This window comes from Physeter macrocephalus, chromosome 9, assembly GCF_002837175.3.
Source record: "Physeter macrocephalus isolate SW-GA chromosome 9, ASM283717v5, whole genome shotgun sequence".
Taxonomy (NCBI): domain Eukaryota; kingdom Metazoa; phylum Chordata; class Mammalia; order Artiodactyla; family Physeteridae; genus Physeter; species Physeter macrocephalus.
The window spans coordinates 4,373,698-4,395,335 of record NC_041222.1 but is presented as its reverse complement, the minus strand read 5'-3'; the positions used below and the strand labels follow the sequence as shown (position 1 = coordinate 4,395,335).

General features: G+C 47.1%; 1 protein-coding gene across 17 annotated transcripts in view; it reads left to right on the top strand.

The window, feature by feature from the left end:
• TTLL11 (tubulin tyrosine ligase like 11) overlaps positions 1 to 21,638 on the top strand; it is a 197,239-nt gene that overhangs the window by 94,084 nt on the left and 81,517 nt on the right. For 14 of the 17 annotated variants that reach the window (XM_055086987.1, XM_028493556.2, XM_028493555.2 and 11 more), the window contains exon 6: positions 14,591 to 14,689. The exons of the other annotated variants lie outside the window; for them this stretch is intronic. In XM_055086987.1, the coding sequence (XP_054942962.1) occupies positions 14,591 to 14,689 (99 nt within the window). The remainder of the gene's footprint in view (positions 1 to 14,590; positions 14,690 to 21,638) is intronic. 17 annotated transcript variants of the gene reach the window in all.

Here is a 21,638-nt window from a genome sequence, read left to right as displayed (position 1 = left end):
TGCTATATTTTGGAAGAGTTTGAGAAGGATGGGTGTTAGCTCTTCTCTAAATGTTTGATAGAATTCGCCTGTGAAGCCATCTGGTCCTGGGCTTTTGTTTGTTGGAAGACTTTTAATCACAGTTTCAATTTAAGTGCTTGTGATTGGTTGGTTCATACTTTCTATTTCTTCCTGGTTCAGTGTTGAAAGGTTGTGCTTTTCTAAGAATTTGTCCATTTCTTGCAGGTTGTCTATTTTATTGGCATATAGTTACTTGTAGTAATCTCTCATGATCCTTTGTATTTCTTCAGTGTCAGTTGTTACTTCTTTTCATTCCTAATTCTGTTGTTTTGAGTCTTCTCCCTTTTTTTCTTGATGAGTCTGGCTAATGGTTTATCAATTTTGTTTATCTTCTCAAAGAACCAGCTTTTAGTTTTATTGATCTTTACTATCGTTTCCTTCATTTCTTTTTCATTTATTTCTGATCTGATCTTTATGATTTCTTTCCTTCTGCTAACTTTGGGGGTTTTTTGTTCTTCTTTGTCTAATTGCTTTAGGTTAAGGTTAGGATGTTTATTTGAGATTTTTCTGGTTTCTTGAGGTAGGATTGTATTGCTATAAACTCCCCTGTTAGAGTATGAGAATTGCCACTCCAGCTTTCTTTTGACTTCCATTTGCATGGAATATCTTTTTCCATTCCCTCACTTTCAGTCTGTATGTGTCCCTAGGTCTGAAGTGGGTCTCTTGTAGGCAGCATATATATGGGTCTTGTTTTTGTATCCATTCAGCCAGTCTGTGTCTTGGTTGGAGCATTTAACCCATTTACGTTTAAGGTAATTATCAATATGTATGTTCGTATTCCCATTTTCTTAATTGTTTTGGGTTTGTTATTGTAGGTCTTTTCCTTCTCTTGTGTTTCCTGCCTAGAGAAGTTCCTTTAGCGTTTGTTGTAAAGCTGGTTTTGTGGTGCTGAATTCTCTTAACTTTTGCTTGTCTGTAAAGGTTTTAATCTCTCCATCAAATCGGAGTGAGATCCTTGCTGGGTAGAGTAATCTTGGCTGTAGGTTTTTCCGTTTCATCACTTTACATATGTCCTGCCACTGCATTCTGGCTTGCAGAGTTTCTGCTGAAAGATCAGCTGTTAACCTTATGGGGATTCCCTTGTATGTTATTTGTTGCTTTTCCCTTGCTGCTTTTAATATTTTTTCTTTGTATTTAATTTTTGATAGTTTGATCAGTATGTGTCTTGGTGTGTTTCTCCTTGGATTTATCCTGTATGGGACTCTCTGCGCTTCCTGGACTTGATTGACTATTTCCTTTCCCATATCAGGGAAGTTTTCAACTATAATCTCTTCGAATATTTTCTCAGTCCCTTTTCTTTTTCTCTTCTTCTGGGACCCCTGTAATTTGAATGTTGGTGCTTTTAATGTTGTCCCAGAGGTCTCTGAGACTGGAAATGGACATTTCTGTATGTCAAAATAGTCTAACATTTGCAATTTCATATGGTTTAACTTAATACCATCGGCATGATTTTATAAAAGAATAGACACACACGCTCACACAGTCACACACACACACACCTCATTTATTTTCTCATTTAACCCATCACATGGGTGAACACTTAATCTCATGTCCAGGATCGCCTGCATAGAATCATTGTCCAGCGGCTCCCTCCCCCAATGGCCACCAGTGTCCATCCAGTCTGTCACCGGAGGGAGGTCTTGGTCACGTGAAGAGCCTCATGGTGGGGATGGAATGGAGAAGAAACAGCATCTGTTCCTCTTCTGGGTCCCTTGCACTGGTTTTAAGCAGCTGTGGGGGTGAGAGGTGAAGGGGGTGAGAGGCAGAAGCTGATGAATCTGGGTGAGAGGACCAGTGTGACACCTGGCCCAAAGGGGACCACAGGATCTGCCCTAGTTCCCTCCGCATCTCACCACAGAAGGCCTGGAAGCTTAGGGAGCATCAAGAACCAGACCTCCAGCTCAGCGCTCATGTGACAGCCCAGCCTGGAAGCGAGGTCCCTCCCAGCAGCCTTGTGGGCAGTGGAAATGGCCCCTCGGGAGCCTGTGCAGGGGAGGAAGCACAGGAGTCTGTGCATGATGATGAGGGCTTGGCCCTGGTCACGGGCGCTCCTGAGGTCTTCATGGGAAACTCTCTGGAATACCTGAGTGATGTGCTGGGAGGGCCGGAGCAGGGTGGACTCTGGCTCTGTTACTGGGCAGGTGGAGGGCTGCTGAGATAGTAAACACATGGGCTTACCATTTTATCTAAAGGTCCTGACTGTAAGCTAAGCTCCCTGAAGCCACAGTCTGTGTCCTCTTCAACTTTGATTCCACGCCCTGCCCCAGGCCTTGCAGGTAGTAGGTGCTCGGGGAATTTCCTTGTGATGGTCTAGGCCCCATTCTGGGGGTTGGCAAACTGCTGCTGTAAAGGGCCTGATAGAAAATATTTCAGGCTCTGCTGACCATACTGGTTCTGTCTCATCTAGGTAATTTGGCCATAGATAATACATAATGAATAGATGTGGCTGTTTTCCAATAAAACTATTTCCAAAAACAGATGGCAGGACCTCCCTGGTGGCGCAGTGGTTAAGACTCCATGCTCCCAGTGCAGGGGGCCTGGTTTTGATCTCTGGTCAGGGAACTAGATCCCACATACATGCCACAACTAAGGAGCCCGCCTGCCGCATCTAAGACCCAGTGCAACCAAATAAATAAATAAATATAAAAGAAAAAAACAAAAACAGATGGCAAGTTGGTTTTTGACCCAAGGGCCATAGTTTGCCAACTCCTGCCCTATATGTACTGTCAGGGAAAGAACAAGAGCAGCCTGTCTTAGGATCAAATGCTACCTTCGTCCCTTACAACCTGTGTCCCCCAGTTGAGTACCTCACCTTTTTGAGCTTTAGTTTCCCCAGATATCAAGTGGGGATAATAGTTGCCACCTTCAGGATTGATGTAGAGTTTTAAGTGAGATAGTGCATGCAGAGCCAGGGCATGGAGGTGGACGAGGGGCTCCAGCACTGCTAGTTTTTTGTGTTTTTTTAATTGGGGTATAGTTGTTTTACAGTGTTGTGTTAGTTTCTGCTGTACAGCGAAGTGAATCAGCTATATGTATACATGTATCCCCTCTTTTTTGGATTTCCTTCCCATTTAGGTCACCACAGAGTATTGAGTAGAGTCCCCTGTGCTGTACAGCAGGTTTTCATTAGTTATCTAATATTTTGTACATATTAGTGTGTATATGTCAATCCCAATCTCCTAATTCAGCCCACCCCACCTTTCCCCCCTTGGTGTCCATATGTTTGTTCTCTCTGTCTCTGAGTGATATTCCATTGTATATATGTGCCACATCTTCTTTATCCATTCGTCTGTGGATGGGCATTTAGGTTGCTTCCATGAACCAGCACTGCTAGTTTTAACAGAGCACGAAACCAAAGATAGCCCAGCTATCTTTCCCCAGGCCTGTCCAGGGAATAGCACCAAAGAGCAGGAGGCAGGATTTTTAAGGGTTGACAGAGTGAAATGCTTAGGACTTTGATTTTATTTCAACACAAGCACTGGGCAGAGACATAATGTCCCTGGTCCTCCTTACCCACAGCCTTCAGGTGTCAGTTGAGTAGCATCCTGGTTTCTTTACATCCATCACAAGCAGCTGAAGGTTTCCAAAAACACAGTCCTAGACAGATGTTGAGCCTATCTGGGGATTAGCAATATCCTTTTCCATTAAGCATAAATTAACTTAATCACCAGGTATGAAAGATAAGCAACATAAACAGCATTCCCTGCAGCTTTCATTAAAATTAAAATTCTATTTAAAATTTAGGTTGTATTTTCTAGGACCTGAACCCCTTCAAAGAGATAATCTTTGCTGTAAATTTTTACACTGATAGTGTGGCAGAGATGAATGGGCTGGGGACAGTGATGTAGTATATCATTTAACTTTGCCTCCTGGTCTTCTTTTCACCAACGGATAGATCCGTACATTTTAAAGAAATAATTAGTCTCAGTAAGAGCTGGTCTTTGACCATTTTCAAGCAGTCAGACTGATCCCCCAAAAATGAAACTCGGAGCCAAGATGACTAGGAGCAAGGTGCTTCAGATCTTGTGGTTCTGATGCAGACTGTAGAAAGTGCTGCTAGGAGAGAACAAACAGAAAGAGAGGTGTCGACGATGAGTCACGCGGGGCCTTCCCTGGTGGCGCAGTGGTTAAGAATCCGCCTGCCAATGCAGGAGACCTGGGTTCGAGCCCTGGTCTGGGAAGATCCCACATGCCGCGGAGCATCTAAGCCCGTGTGCCACAGCTACTGAGCCTGCTCTCTGGAGCCCATGAGCCACAACTACTGAGCCCGTGCGCCACAACTACTGAAGCCCGCGCGCCTAGAGCTCGTGCTCCGCAGCAAGAGAAGCCACCGCAATGAGCAGCCTACACACCATGATGAAGAGTAACCCCCGCTTGCTGCAACTGGAGAAAGCCCGCTCGCAGTAACGAAGACCCAACACAGCCAAAAATAAATAAATAAAATAAATAAGTTTATTTTAAAAAAGATAAAAACAATGAGTCACCTGGAAACCGGAAACGGAACCCTCCTTGGCTTGGCCTCTGTTTGTCTGGGGTGGAGAATGGGGACAGTGGCCAGGGTCACTGCATTCCTTAGCAGACTTTGCAGGAGAGACCCCCGGGAGGGAAACCCAGCAGGGTCAGCGTGGTGTTGTAGAGCAAATGTCAAAGGCATACAAACCTGCCTTCAGATCCTGGTTCTTTATTTCTGACTCTGATCTTGTGCAAGTCTTACATTTCCTCCGAGCCTCGAGTTCCTAATCTGTAAAATGAGGTGAATAATGCCTGCTTCCTAGGATCATTGTGAGGGTTGGAGATAACCTTAGTGCCTAGAACTCATCACATCCCGGGTACTGCTGAATGCTTCATAGTATTTATACGTTTAAGAAATAGTTGTTGGGCTTCCCTGGTGGCGCAGTGGTTGAGAATCCGCCTGCCGATGCAGGGGACGCGGGTTCGTGCCCCGGTCCGGGAGGATCCCACATACCGCGGAGCGGCTAGGCCTGTGAGCCATGGCCGCTGAGCCTGCGCGTCCGGAGCCTGTGCTCCGCAACGGGAGAGGCCACAATAGTGAGAGGCCCGCGTACCGCAAAAAAAAAAAGAAAAAAAGAAATAGTTGTTGAACATCTGCTGTGTGCCAGATTCGAGACAAAGTGCTGAGGATGTAGAAAGCCGTAAAATACAGCCAACACTCTTAAGATGCTCACAGTCCCAGGAGGGGATTGAGACATAGAAACAAGAGAATCACAACTTAGGGTGACAAATCCAACAAGGTACAGAGGTGACACAGAGAAGGGAGCGGTGTACTCTGGAGAAAGTGACATCTGCTAAGTTTTAGTGACATAGAGAGCCTGGCACTGTATATGTGCAGAGGGGGGCATTCTGAGCAGAAACGATGGCTTATGCAAAGGCAGAGGGGCATGCAGAGGCATTTCATAGGAGGTTGGAGGTTTAGAGACAGAGTGGTTTGTTAGATGGGGAGGAGGAGCGGGGAGGGCGAGTCATGAGGATGGAGTGTTTCTTGATGTGGGTGCATCCTCTGAAGACCTTGATTTGAAGTGCCCTGGATACTCCTCAGCTGGGCCACGGAGGCCCAGCAGGGACCACGTGGTGCCCACCACCCCACCGAGGTTCGTCAAACATCCAGACCAGAAAGTGTCTCTTCCAAAAGGAAATCCCACTGTTGATTTTAATGCAGTTGCAGATTGGAGGGGAAGCAGGTGGTAGAGCCGAAAATGCCCTGCAAGAGGAGGCCCAGGCAGGGGGAGCCCAATCCCTGGACTACCTTCCTGCCTACGACCTCACATAAGCCTCCTGGGAGGAGGGGCTCTATGTTTTCTTCAGACGTTTGCTGAGTAAATGCTCAGATGCCCCATCTGACCACCATTGTCCTGCCTCTCTCGCAGTGCCGCTCTGAGGACCAGGGACGGAACAGGGGTGAACATACTTGGCAAGGTCTCAGAGTTTATTCATATATGGGTGTGTGATCATCATCGTTATAGTAAAAAAGAGCTGTACACCAATTAGAACCTGCCCCAATATTGAAAAACCAGTCTCCCCACCCATTAAAAAATGTCTGTATGATTACCACTGACTCTCACTGAACAAAACCCAGCATATGAGGACTTCCCTCGGGGCGCAGTGGTTAAGAATCCACCTGTCGATACAGGGGACACGGGTTTGAGCCCTGGTCCGGGAAGATCTCACCTGACGCGGAGCAACTAAGCTGGTGCGCCACAACTACTGAGCTTGTGCTCTAGAGCCCGCTAGCCACAACTGCTGAGCCCGCGCACCACAACTACTGAAGCCTGCGCACCTAGAGCCCGTGCTGCACAACAAGAGAAGCCACCACAATGAGAAGCCTGCGCACCACAATGAAGAGTAGCCCCCACTCACTGCAACTAGAGAAAGCCCGCACACAGCAACGAAGACGCGACGCAGCCATAAATAAATAAATAAATAAATAAATAAATAAATAAGAAATGGTAATTAAAAAAAAAATAACAGAGCACTCTCCTTAAAAAAAAAAAGAAAAGAAAAGAATATGCCCTTTAAAAATACAAAGAAATGCAAACTGCATAGTTACCTTTGGTGATTTGCCTTTTGAATTATTGCAAAAATGACTTATTAGTCAAAACAGTAATTATATTTGAGACTATTAAAGATATCTGGGCTCTTTCCTATGTAATCTAAAAAATGTTAATTTACAGGGGGAAGAAATACCATTGAACTTGTACCTACTTACGAAGCAAGCATTATCTTTAAAAAGAAAAAGTTTCCCCAAGCATTTTCGACTGTCCCTACAACTCAAAACATCACTTTCTCTCTCCAAACCCACAGCCCTTTGTTTTAATGATAAATGTGTTCTAAAGAAAACCGCCGCTGTCCTGGGCTAGAATCAGTGTTCGGTTTGAAGCTGTAATGCTGGTGCACTGTTTTCCAAGCTGTTAGGCTCAGCTGACAAGGAAGCTGTGAAGGAATTGCAAAGTTTCTAAAGCACTGCACGAAATACGGGGACGGTTATTGCAGTGGCAGAATGTTAAAGGACTATTTTGTGGAAGAGTATGTGAAATCAAGCCACGCTGCTCACAGCAGATAAGTAACATACTTTGGCCCAAGTGATAGATAGATGATATCAGATGTGCCTCCTGAGAGAGTGTCAGAGTATGAGACTTACCCAACGTCATGTGCGCAAAGCAGATTTGTTTTCCCAGGGACCTATTTCTGGGACTTCTTTAAACTGCTAGCGTTCAGTGTCTGCAGAGGGTAGGAGACCACAGTTCTACATCCTGGTCCTGCACTTGACACTGTATTGTGTGGACCAACTAGTTATCCCCTCTGGGCCTCAGTTTACTTGTCTGTAAGTTGAGTAGTGATTTCTGCCCTGCCTACCTTCCAGCCTTGCTTTGAGGATCCAGTGAGGTAATGGGTGGAAACCGGCGCGTGGAGTCCCAGAAGGGATTGTTAGGGTGTCTTTAGCAGTCCTCCTGACCCCAGAGCCTAACATGCCCCTTTCCCTTCTCCACGGCTCCCGGACATCTCTGTCCTTTGGAAACATCACTGGTTCTGCTTCTACAGAACTGCCCCAAACCGTCGCATCCCAGGGGCGCTCCTTAAGTCCCCAGGAGAGAGGGTCAAGAGAATCCCATCCCAGCTCTGGCTCTGCTCCTTATTGGGTGGTTCTGGGCAAGTCCCTTCCCCCCGCTGGGCCTCATTTTCTGGGACCCGAAATGAAGATTTGGCTGGAGTGATTTCTGAAGTCACTTCCAACATTGGGGAAATGAGGCTTTGATTCCTTTATTTTCTGATTGGTCTTGCGTTTAATCCTTTAGGCACCAAACCCTTTCCGTTTTGTTGGGAACCTTGGCTTCTTAAATACATTTCAGTGAATTTGACTTTTTACTGAATGATGATTCTGCAAACTGGTTTTAGATTGTCCTGTGATGCATTGGTTCCCCTGAAGAGCCCTATGATTCTGGCCTCAGCTTTGGAGAGTTTTTCTACTTCCTCCTCTGTTTTCAGGCTGGCAGCTGTCACCTCATGTACTGCAGATTGCGTGGTCGTGGCGCCCTATCTCATCCCTTCTAATTTGCTGGCTGAAAGGTGCTGTGTGATGGTCTGAAAATCAGATGGCCAACTTTGGTAGAAGTATGGGTCAAGTAAGAGTACATAGGTGTGGAGCGAGGCCCCAAGAGGCCCTCCTTTCACTGACAGACATAAACTTCAGGGCATGACCTTTGAGATCTTGAATCTGGCTCCTCAGAGGGCTTCTCACTTGCCTTCTCGTTCTTGGTAGTGTTCAGAGTAGGTAGAGGAGGGGTTTGGGTGCCTGAGTTCTGACGGGGAGATTTCTCTACTGCCTGGTGTTCTCATGGTAATTAGGCTGGATCAGCCCTCACCCCGAATCTCCCCTCTCTCACCGCTCCATCCCCACCACTCAAGTTCCAGGATTGGGCTCTCGTTTGTTCACACATGCAGCTTCCTTCGGGTGGAATCCAGGCTTTCCTCTCTTCCTACCTGCCACCTTGAAGGCTCTACCCAAGTCTCCCACCTCTCATCTACATTGTGGGAGCCTCAGGAACCTGCCCTGAGCTCCCAAGGGATCGGAGTGCCCCTTTGTCCCTGTGCACACCTCTCGATCCACACTTATGACACATGGACCCAATGCAAGGTCCTCTGTGGCTAAGACTCCCTTGTTCAGCTTTGTATCTAGTACCTGGATCAATGCTTGGCACAAGTGACGTACTTGAATAGGGTTAGAAGAATGAATGAACAAGAAAACAAATGAATGAATGAATGAATAAGATGATTGCCTGCCATGGGCTGAATTTTGTCACCCCACCCCCACAAATTTGTGTGTTGAAATCCTAACCCCAAGTAACTCAAAATACGACCTTATTTGGACAATAGGACATAGGGGCATTACAGACATAATCAAGTTAAAATGAGGTCATTAGGGTGGCCCTAATCCAATATGACTGGCCTCCTTATAAGGAGAGGAAATTTGCACACAGGCACACACAAAGAGAGAAAATGATGTGAGGACACAGGGAGTAGACAGCCATCTACAAGCCAAGGAGAAAAGCCTGGAACCCCAGCTCCTAGGGGACAAGCAACAGCTCTGCTTGTCGGGTCCTCATGATAGGCGTTCTGACTACTTGAAGGAATTGGTGACTGGATGAACAGACAAATGTAGAGAAAGTAGAGAAAACCACCATTGACATGAAAAATGACTTTATTAGTTACGTCAGTATTTTATGAATTCCCAGCATGGTACCATCAAAGTGGGAGATGGATCTCTTTTCTTTGCTCGTGAAACACCAGCACATGGCGGGATCTTTCACAAGTATAAATTCTGCTCATTGAGCTAGGCTGGCAGTTTCTAACCTGGACCCGTGAAAGCCCGAGTGAGTGCCGTTATGATGTCTGTCTGCGTTGGCACCACTCTTAACTGGATAACTGTCCCTGCCTCACACATTTTAGAAGAGAGAAACCAAAGGTCTGATAAAATGTCAGAACTGGGAGGGGCCATGAGGTCATCTGTTCCAGCCTGCGGATTTTACAGATGGGAAAACTGAGTTTGTTAGAGGGGAATGGAATTCCCTGGGACTCATGCTAGTCTGGGAATCTGAGTCATTGGCTGCCTGGTCTCCTGCTCATCCTTCCACCCTCCAGAAGGTGTTTTCTCCTGCCTTCTCTTAAGCAGTCCCCGTGCCCTATGCTTGGGTGCTAGGCACCCATGTCTAATCTGCACAGACGGCCCTTTTCTTTGTTCTCCCTCTTCATCTCCCCCTTTCTCCTTTAGGAGGTAGGTCTCATGATCCCTATTCTACAGATGAGAATACGGAACCTCAGAAAGGTTAAGTAACTTATCAGTGTCATAGGGTTAATAATCTGCAAAGTGAGGATTTTATCCCTGGCTGTCTCACGCCCAAACTTTCCACCACTCCCTGCTTTTTCTTAATCGATCTTTATCCCTAGGCCTTTGACATTTTATCCCAATTGGGTAGAACATATTTTAAAATATCCATTTGGTTAGAAGTAATAAATTTTTCATGGAGAACCAGGGTATGTCTGAGAGTCCATAGAGAAATTTGCAGTAAGACTTAGCAGATTTCAAAGGTCTGACTTATCCTTGGAAGGTTACTTCCAAATGGAAATGAGTGAGCAGATGATCTAGATGTGGCCAGGGCTGACTTGTGGTGATTGCTGGAAGGAATCTTGAATGATCTGTAGAAAACTGACTAAAGGTGGTGGTCTCTGGTTAATGGAAGACCAGACTATCTCCTGTCCTGTCCTGGTTTTGCAGGCGTACTTTCCCGCATCTGTGGATAACTGTATAATAAGACCACTGAAACCTCTATTTGTTGTTGTTTCGCCATGAGCTCTGGGAAGACAGAAAAAACTTCTTATTTCTCTCTGGATCCCATCACCTAGCACAATCCTACTATCTGGAACCTACTCCATAAATATCTGTAAAAAAACCAGTGAATTTTTCTTTCATGTTGGAACCATGGACATTTTAGAAGAAATACTCTCTTCTGACCATTGCTCTGAGGACAGCCTGTGGGCTGGCACTGGACCTCCTTCCACTTTCCCTTTTGGATCTGTCCTATACACCAGATTCCTAACGAGGCCCAACCCACGTGCTTACTGGCAAGTTGAACATCAATCCTCATCCTGTTATGAGTTGATTTCTGTGCTAAGTCTTGGGAACCACACCAGCTTTTGCCTTCTAGGAGCTCCCAGCCTAGTGGGCGACTTGTCAAATAACTCAAATACAAAAAGACCCAAGTAAGTGTTAAATGAGGCACTGGTGATGAGCTAGGGTAGGAAGCGTGATTAATTCTGCTTGGAGGAATCCGGGGAGGGTTCATGGGGAAGACAGATATTAAGAAAAATTTATTACATAAATGGATTCTGAGCAGCTGACATCCCAAGTTCATAATCTACACAGGAAACTCAAAAATAGAGTTCACTCTTTCCAATTCTGGTTGTTTAGGGTGCTGACTCAGACCCAGATTCATAGCTTTGAGAAGAAGAGTCTAAAAAATAATTAGAGATACAAATCTCAAAGACTATTTCCTATTATTGGGAAAGTGACTGTGGGTCACTTGAAAATATTGCTTAATCTCATCACTTCTAGTTTCACATACTCCTATGTGAAATATTTGTAAACCCATGTTTGTGTTGAAATTAAGAGAAAAATGTGTCACCCTATTTTATTGTGATCTCAGTAGTTAATTTCAGGGCAAACAAAAGATTATTAGATAAAAAAACTTTGAATTGGTGACTATGGATTTATTCTTCAGCAATTTACCAGGTCATAGACTAAAGCTAGATTATATATCAAGGGCCTTAAAAATGTTAACACCTGTTGACTCACAAATTTCACTGCTGGGTCTTTACACTGAAGATATAATCCAAAATTATAAGAAGAATTCATTGTGTAAATATGTTCTTCCAAGTAGTGAAAAATGAGAAACAATCTAAATATCCATTAGCTTGAGGGATAGCCATGCAGTCATTAAAGAGATCTATAAATAATTTTGATGACACAGCAAAATGCTTATAATAAAATGTTAAATGTAAAAGGAGGCTACAAAACTGTATGTATAGTAGGATTTCAACTATGTGAAAAAATTATATTTATAGAAGAGGACAGGAAGGGAGTTTACCAAAATATTAAAAGTGATCATTTCTGGATAGTGAGATTATGTGTGAGAGTTTTGTTCTCTTACCCACATATTTCTACATTTTTCGTGTCTTTTACAAAGAGATATGATATTATAACATTAAAACCAGCAATGTTAGAGAGAACCCCGACAAGGTGGACCACTGGGTAGGGACATACATCAGAGGCCAGCATATTCTGAGGTTGGGGGCCCATGATACAGAGAGTTAGCAGAGCTTTTCAACTGAAAGCGCATGACCAACCAAACTTGGATTCGTTTGGGTCCATGGCTACAGGCCCATAATGGCAAGAAGAGCATGGAAGGTCAGGCACTGGCAACCAAGCATAACGACCTCCTGCTTTCATGAGCTCACGTCATTCACAGCTGGACCCAGATAGCACGAAGGAGTGTGGACAATGGCGTCTACTGCCCTGGTGGAGGAAGCAGGCAAGGACTTGGCAGGGGGCCCTGTCAAATGGGCAGGGATAAGGGTCAGGGCATCCATCTAGTGGGAAACTAGCAAAAGGAAACTGACCTCCTCCATGAGGATGGGGCCAGTAGCTGCTAGAGTTTGAAGTTCTGCTTAAGCATGAAAAGTCCAGGCTTACAGCAGAAAGAAAAACACTGGGGCTCAGGGGACTGAGGGGCCAAGTGCTGGGCCAGGCCTGGCTTAAGGCTGGACAGGGCTGAGCTGGCCGGTGGAGCCTCAGGACTCTAGCTGTGAGGGGCTTGCCGGTGTGTCTAGTTGAGCAGTTTATCAAACGCATAATAATACATAAGAGGCGAGCAGTTGTAGATGTCCCTTTGATGATCTTTATGAAATGTGGAAATATTCTTAGTTGTTAGTATCTTCTCCAAAGAGAAAATGTTTCCAAAGAGAGCTCTGTCATGGATGTGGGAATTCAAGCAATTTGTATTTCATTTTCAGACTTAGTGTGTGAAGCTAAGTTGGGCTGCGTGTTTTACCCCGTTGGATTTGGTATCCCTGAGCCATGCTGGAAAAACCTGCAGACTCTTCACTGTTAAGTGACGGGATGGACATGATTTCATTCAAAGCAGAGAAGAAAAAATGCACCTCAATATTTTCTTTAAATACTTTGCATTTACCTAATCCTTTCAATTACACCATGGCATCTGTTCTTCATGAGAGATTTGGGAAGTCTAGACACGGCCAGCCCAGAGAAGTTGGTGATTGCCCTAAGCCAGCCACTGTTTATACCTGGTGTGTGTGTGTGTGTGTGTGTGTGTGTGTGTGTGTACAACATGAGTGTTTTATAACATTTTATAAAAATTATATATATACATAATCTCGTATTTTATATATACGTATACATTTATATGTAATATCACCTAATCTTTACAACAACCTTCCAAGGGAGATATTATCTATATTTTAAGGGTGAGAAAACAGAGGATCAGAAGAGCTAAGTGACTTGCCCAAAGTCACACAGCATCTAAATGGCAGAGTTGGGAGTTGAACCCAGCTCAGGTGTTTCTTCCTCTCCCGACGGGCAGAAGAGGGGCCTCCTGCTCCTGCCGTAACCCTTGCAGGCCCTTCTGGCCCCCTCAGTGAAGTCCAGGCACCTGCATCTTTCCCCTCCACATACCCTTTTATGCAACCATTTCCCTCCCCACAGATGAGATGTGTGAGTCACTCCTTTCGGGAATCATTAGAAAAAGAGGGCCGGGGGGTTGGGAAGCAAAGAGGGACAAGGAAGAGGAGGAAGGTGGCGTGGGACAGTGGCTGCTACAGCTGTGACGGAGAAAAGGGTGCTGAGGGACAGTGCGGGGGCTCTGGACACCCACTCATGTGTCAAGAGGGTGCCTGGGTGAGGGGGCGAGGGGGTGGGCTCCTTGGCCTGGAGTTAGGAAGTAGGGCTGAAGCCCCCAGCGCTAGTAACAGACAGGAGTGTGAGGGAGGCGTGTTGGAAAATTCCTCTGCATCTGAGCACCTCATCCAAGGCAGGAACACTGCAGGCATTTCACTTTCACAGCTTCCTGTGACTCTGGTAGGATCCAGAAGGCAGAATTCAACAACTCCTGGTTATTCAGTTAGAGGTGACTGAAGCGTTAGATGGTGGAACACACTCGCCCACAAACACACACACACAAACACACACTCATACACACACACACACACACACACACACACACACACACACACACACACACACACACGAGGCTCCTTGTAAACACTGCTTTGCAGCAAAGCCTAACAGATTCCAGGCATCTTGTTCAAAATGTGAGGGAGAAAGATTCCGAAAATTGTCTAGGGAGCAAAGAGTGACAACTTCTTGTTCCTAAATTTAAGACATAGAAACTTAACATAAGATATATTATTTAGTCCTCTCTCTTTATTGTTTTCTTTTGATGAACAGAGGACTTTCGTAAAGGCCTTTAATCAGTTTGTTCCAGCCTGTGGTCCCCGTAACTTTTCTTCTCCACCATGAATTCTCCCATCTTAAAGACTTTAGGAACCTGCCCTTGAGGTTTTGGGAACAAAAAAGGTTTCTGTGTCTGTGTCTCAGCACTGACTACACACTTTGAGAACTCTCTCCCTGCACCAGATGTGAGCTCCTTGCAGGCAGACACCCTGCCTTATTGATCTTAGATCCCCTGTGCCCGGTGCACGTAGGAGGTTCCACGTGTTGACCTGCTTGGTGCCAACTTAAGGACGTTTAGTACGTACGCTTTCGTTCAAACCATTTGTGCAAACGTGGAGTCCAGGTCCTCCCTGTTCTCTCCCCACGGGTGTTTGCAGGCCGGGCCAGGGGAGGCCTTCTGGGACCGCTGGCAGCTGCTCTGTTGAAGTTACCTGTATTTGTCTCATGCAAAACAGCTTGCAAAACCTAGTTCATTATGCTTTCTGATTTCAGCTTTCCAGATATCTATATGGACAGAAAACACAGATTCCCTCCAGTTTCTGACAGAATGTCTTCATTGAAGCTTCAGCTTTCGAAGCTTTCCATAGTCAGGTACCGGACATAGCTGGAGTGACCTGCGTCGCCCATACCTGTAGCCACATCTCCCGGTAGAGTGTGGTCCAGTGGACACCGGCAGAGGAGTGGGGTAGCAGGAGTCGAGATGGAATCAAAACTATCCCGGATTCTCCCTTCGTGAGTGGGAAGCAACAGGGCAGAGTGGGGAAAAGACAGGTTTTGACGACAGAGAAGGACGTGATCGGAACACCTCTCTGGCCGTTTATCTGCTGTGTGACTTTGGACAAATTCTTTATCCTCTCTAAGTCTTGGGGTCCTTGTCTGTCAAAAGGAGATAATAGTACCCAACTCATAGGATCCTTGTGAGAGCTAAAACTAATTTTTTGTAAAAGTATGATGGCAGCTATGTTAAACCTTATATACCACACACACGCACACGTGCGCGTACACATGGCGATGGATAGAGAGACAGACAGACAGAGGAGAAATCCTGGAAGGAAAACACCGACATGTTAGCAGTGGCTGGCTCTATGTGGGTGGTGAAACAAAAGGTGAATTTTTTCTTCCCTTTCTCTGCTTTTCCGTATCTTTAAATAGTTTTTCCATGAACATATAGTGACTTTATAATTAGAAAAATAGAAAGTAAACTAGGAAGCGTAACATAGTAAAAAAGAAATAATGTGCATTAAGTACCAGGCATAAGTTGGCACCCAGTAAATGTTAGCTACTTTTTATTAATTAGTCACCACGCTTAATAATAATAATTAGGAGTAATGAGCTCCTCTGGCACCAGAGGTTGTGAATTAGTCTGTTGGTGTCGGCTGATGCCTCACGGTGAAGGGGAGTTCTGGGTTCACTTTCAACCGGGGCCGCCCCTCACCTGTCTCCCTTATCCTCCTGCCGGCACCCTGGGCTCTGGGCTCCGCGCTCTTGCCGCGGCTGCAACCCCTCCACGCAAACAGCCCAGGCCCAGAGCCCCTGCGCCCGTGACCAAGGGGAGCAGGCAGAGGTGTCCTCCACGGGACTCCCCACTGAGGGGCTCGTCAAAGGAGAGCAGCAGTGTCTGTGGCAGGACGTTGCCATCCCTCTGTTGATGGCAGGTCATTTGTCCAGGGGGGACAGTAAGAGTGATAGAGGGTCAAGAGTCACATCTATTTCTCCTGTTTGGATAGCAGAGACGGTCCTTGGTGAAAAAGACTGCCCAGCATCTAAAACTAACTTGATGCTGCTAGTTGGAAGATTATGAAAGTGAAGAGCATGTCCCTCTCTCTTCAGTTATTAGCATAGTGATGAAAATGATCAGGATTTAGCCCAAGTGAGAGTGTTGGACTAAACAGTCAAATTCCTCAGGGTCCACTAGGTTCAACCAGAGAGAAATAAACTTCTGCATTGAGGAAATAGAAAGCGAAATCCCTAACTAGCTGTGTGACTGTGGGCACATCAGTCAACCTCTCTGAACCTGTGTCCTCAGGTGTAGAATGAGAGATGGGCACAGTTGGTCCCTGAGGTTCCTGGAGGTGCTCAATTCCATGACATGCCGATTACAGATGCATTTTATAATCACAAGAAAGTGGACTTGGAGCTTATCTCTGCTCAGCGGACAAGCTGCCGAAATGTGATGGGTGAGGCAGGAGAGGACAGGAGTTCTCTCTGGGGCCGACACTTATCGGTGTGGCGCCCAGAGGTGACAAATGATGGCAAGACTTCTGCTGGGGGCTCCGAGAACGATGGCAACAGCAGATCCTGCACAAATCCTTGCCACCCTTGTGCTGAGACGGAGCTGCCAGGGATTAAATGCCCACTGTGTGCCAGGCACTGTGACAGGTGTTAGGGTACCGGACGTTATCTCTAATCCTCGGGCACCTGTGGGAGCGGCCTTGCCCGGTTTCACAGGTGAAGCAGCTGAGTCTCCAGAGGTTGGCTCCCTTTCCTCACTAGGTGTTTTCTGTGCACCTACCGCGTGTTCAGGGCACGGCACTTCGAGTTGAGAGAGAACAAGATGATCCTACCCTCACGGGGCAGGCGGTTTAGAAACAGCCACAGACAAGTAGATGGGCGATTACAGTACAGTGTGAAAAGGGCTTCAGAAGAGGTCGAAGTAGGGCGTCGTGAAGCATGGTGAAGGGTGGGCGGGGGCTGGCATTCCCAGCAGAGGCAACAGCACGTGAAAAGGCCCTGGGCTAGTGGACAGCAGGAGGACGTGGTTAGCAGTGTAGTCTGGCTTTAGTTTCCATGGGAATGTGGTAGGGCGTGGGCTAGAGCGGGACACAGCCAGAGCACAACAGGACTTGACCAGGCTGGGCGGGTGCGGTGGGGGGTAAACTCTATCCTGTAGGCAGAGAGGGGCCAGTCATTGGGGTCAGAGAGGGGCCGGTGCCTTCACGCGCTAGGCCAGTATTCGTTGAGCACCTACTCTGTGCCAGGACTGAGGAGTCACTAGTGAACAAACCATCAAAAATCCCTGCCTTCGAGAAACTGACATACTTTATTGGGGTGGGCGGGACGAGAGGAGAGGAGGTGGACGATAAACAAAATAAATGGGTAAAATGTCTATTCGGATAAATGGTGATAAGTGCTATGGAGGAGAATGCAGCAAGGAAGGGACTTGGGGCGCTGGGGAAGCGTGGGTTACAGCTTTAAGCAGGGTGGTCAGGGAAGGCCCGTCTGAGAAGGGGCCGTTGTCACAAGCACTTGAAGGAAAGGAGGGAGAGAGCCAGGGACAGGCTCGGGGTCTCAGGGGGACACGCTCGGATCTGCAGTTTGGCTGTGACACGGAGGGTGTGTTGGAAGAGAATGTTGGAAGCAAGGAGACTGGTGAAGGGGCTGATGGAATTCAGGTGGCCCACCAGTGGGTCCCAGGTGATGGCAGCTTGGATTGCAGGGCATAGCAATGGGGTTGGAAAGAGTGGGCGAACCGAGGTGGTAGAGGGACAAGGCATGGCTGCTCGGTGAGGGAGAACTGATCTCCTCTCTCTGGCTTCTGTCCCAGGCACTGGGTGGGTGGTGATTCTCTCCTCTGAGTCGGGGACAAAGCTAGAGGCTCAGGTTTGGGGTAGAAGACCCCAAAAGATGAGCTTCAAAGTAAGTTGCCCATGTTCACCCATGTTCATAGCAGCTCTATTCACAGTAGCCGAAAAGTGGAAGCCGCCCAGGTATCCACTGATGAATGGATAAACCACATGTGGTCGATACACACAACGGAATATTATCCAGCCTTTAAAAGGAAGGAAATTCTGACACGAGCTGCGACGCGGAGGGGTCTTGAGGACATTGCGCCAAGTGAAATAAGCCAGACACAAAAGGGCAGATACTGTCCGATTCCACTTACATGAGGTCCCTAGTGGAATCCGATTCATAGAGACAGAAAGTAGGATGGTGTTGCCAGGAGCTGGGGCCAATGGGGAGTCAGTGCTTAATGGGCACAGAGTTTTATTACCCATTTCTGGAGATGGACAGCGGTGATGGTTACACAATAGTATGAATGTACTTAATGGCACTGTATCCATAAGAATGGTTAGAATGGTACATTTTATGTTTACATAAATTTTATGAAAATGTTTTTCAAATATTTTTTAAGCAGTTTGCCCCAAATCACACAACTAGCAAGTCCAGCCGACACCTTTGCCTCTCACACCCTTGCCCCTTATCCTGAGCTCTCTGCCTGTAGCTGTCCCCCATCTTCTAGGCTGGCTGGGATCACCTGGGAAAGTTCCTTGCATCTCTGGGCCTGTCTGTCCTCAGGAGAGGAAAATCATAGTGTTGTTGTGAGGATGAGATGAGTCCATACGCATCACAGGCCTGGCAGAGAGAAAATTCTCATTACATCTCATTACATATCATTACTGTTCTTATGTCAGAACGCCCTGACTTTGGTAACAGCACAGACTAGAATCCATGGTTCAGCACTTGTGAGCTGTATGACCTTTTTTTTTTTTTTAACTTATTATTATTTTGGCCACACTGCACAGCATGTGGGATCTTAGTTCCCCGACCAGGGATCGAACCCGAGCCCCCTGCGGTGGGAGCATGAAGTCTTAACCACTGCCCTGCCAGGGAAGCCCCATGAGCTGGGTGACCTTACGCAAACGACTTAACCAGCCTGAGCCTCAGTTTCCACCTAAAAAGAGGGGCTGATAGTTCCTACCTGGCCGGGAGGAGGGCAACACTAAATCATACCTGGATGTCATAGCCTCCGATAAACAGCAGCTGTTACTGTGCGGACATGAGATCACAGTTTATGCAAGGAAAAAATTAACAGAGTGACATGACTAGTAAATTTAACACTCTTCTCTACTTCCGCACCGTTTTATAGGTAGAAACAGCACCTCCCCTCTGGTAGCTGAGGTGTTCGCAGAATCCTGAGATTACACCTTTGTGTTGGCTTCTCTAACACAGTGTCTGATTTGTTTCACAAAGGAGAGCCATTCGGCCAAGTCTAAGTAACTGGGCCCCTGCTCTGGGCCTGGCCCCAAGCTGCTGCCGGAGAGCCAGCAGTGAGAAAGGTGGGGGCCCCGGCTGCAAAGAGCTAACACTGGCCAAAGGAAGAGCCAGGGATACTATCACAGCAAACTGTACCAGCAGTTAGGAAACCTGGGTTCTTCCTGACCCCAAAAATCCAAGTGCCAGTCAACCTTGGACAAATCACTTCCCATCTCCAGAACTAAGTCTTTTTTTTTTTTTTTTTTTTTTTTTTTTTGTGGTACGCGGGCCTCTCTCTGTGTGGCCTCTCCCGTTGCGGAGCACAGGCTCCGGACGCACAGGCTCAGTGGCCACGGCTCACGGGCCCAGCCGCTCCACGGCATGTGGGATCTTCCCGGACCGGGGCACGAGCCCATGTCCCCTGCATCGGCAGGCGGATTCTCAACCACTGCACCACTAGGGAAGCCTCAGAACTAAGTCTTTTGTACAGAATGAGGACCTTGAACTTGCCAGTCCCTGACTTGAAGCTATTTCCTTTCTAAATGCGTTGATTCCGTTGCCCCGACGCTCTCTCTGGGAGCAGCCTGCAGGATATTCAGGGGAAGTTGGACCAGAGCCACTGCCTTCTGTGCTAGACAGACCTGGCCTTTGGGAGCCTAGCAGTCAGCCAGGATGGGCTTGAGCTCATGGGTGCTGGGACCCTAGTGGCATGTTGGCGAGGAAGGGGAGGATGCTGGGGCCAAGCGGAGCCTGGGACGCAGAGACCCGGAGCCGGGACTGGAGGCTAAGGCTGCAAGGATTAGGACAGGAGATTCCACAGCTGGGGAGGCTCTGAGCTAACTGGGAGCTGGGCGTGGCTTGTGGACAACTTGAGTGTCTGCTCTCGGGGAGCTTCCTGCCTGGAGCATCTTGGGGAGTCTGCCTCATCGGCCCACATTGCCCTTCACCTGTAGGGCTGCGTGCTGGCACTTTCCTAATTGCTGGCCTGCCTTCTGGTCCTCTCTCGATCTCATGCCACGGCAGGGTCTGCTCATTTCACGTGGGACGCTGCACCCCTGCTTTCTTATCTCAGGCCAGAATGGAGTCAAATCCAGCCAAGCCGTGTTCGGGGCCTGGGAATCATTGGTATGTGCACCGGCAAAGCGTTCCCTAGTCAAATTCTCAGTAGCAAACCGAAGTCGATTAACGGGGCGGGGCGGGGGGGGGAAGATAGATGGCAGGTTATCATTCAGCCACGGCTGCCATCCATATGCATGAAGTCAAGGGACCTGACTCCCTTGCAGAATTCAGCATAACTTTTAGAGGGACCAGTTTCTGAGCGCTCACTACCTCCTACCCACCTCTACCCCCGACCACTTCCCTACAAGCCAGAGCAAATGTGGCTTCAGTTCTGGAGAAGGAGAGGACACCGCTCGGGCCGCCCACATGCAAACTATGTTCTTGAAGAGTTTGATGGGCTTCTGCCACTTAAGGAATTGGTCACATTTACGAAGTGAGAGAGTGGCATGGACATATATACACCACCAAATGTAAAATAGATAGCTAGTGGGAAGCAGCCACATAGCACAGGGAGATCAGCTCGGTGCTTTGTGACCACCTAGAGGGGTGGGATAGGGAGGGTGGGAGGGAGACGCAAGAGGGAGGGGATATGGGGATATATGTATACGTATAGCTGATTCACTTTGTTATACAGCAGCAACTAACACACCGTTGTAAAGTAATTACACTCCAGTAAAGATGTTAAAAAAAAAAGAAAGAAATTGGTCACATTTAGAAATATTCAGCTTCAGTGAACATGTCATGGCTGTGTATAGGAAAAACATACTATTATCTCTAGAGCTCACCTGAAACAACAGGCTTGTTCCTGAAACAGATGTTTTGTAAAACCTGCCGTGACAGGCTCATCGGCTGGAGATGGGCCAGCGCTTGGTTACTGGCCTCACAAGGGCACAGACATCCCTGCCGGCTTCCTGTCCATCCCCCACACCTGGGCCAGAGGAGAGGCTCCCCGTGGCTCCTCTTTCTGGCTCTTGGGTTCTGAAGTTAAACATTTTACATGCTTGATATTACTGTAGACAGAGGCAGCCAGCCAGGTGTGACCTGGGGAGAAGTTTCCAACACAATGACTCAGAATATGTCATTTGGTCCAACTAACATTTATCGAGGGCCCGCTATGAACCAGGCACTATTCTAATTGCTTTCAGGTACATTACTTTGCAGTAACTCTCTGAGGTTACCCATTTCAGAGATGAGGAAACTGAGACCTTGTCTTGGTTTCCTAGGGCTGCTGTAACAAGTTACCACACACGTAGTGGCTTAAAACAATAGAAATGTACTCTCTCACAGTTCTGGAGGCCAGAAGTCTAAAATCCTAAGGTGCCAGCACGGCTGTGCTCCCTCCTAAGGCTTTAGGAATCTTTTCTTGCTCTTTCCAGGTTTTGGTGGTGTTTCTTGGCTAGTGGTAGCATCACTCCAACCTCTGCCTTTGTCTTCACATAGCGTCTTCTGTGTATGTGTCTGTGTCAGATCTCCCTCTGACTTTCTCTTCTGAGGATACCTGCCACTA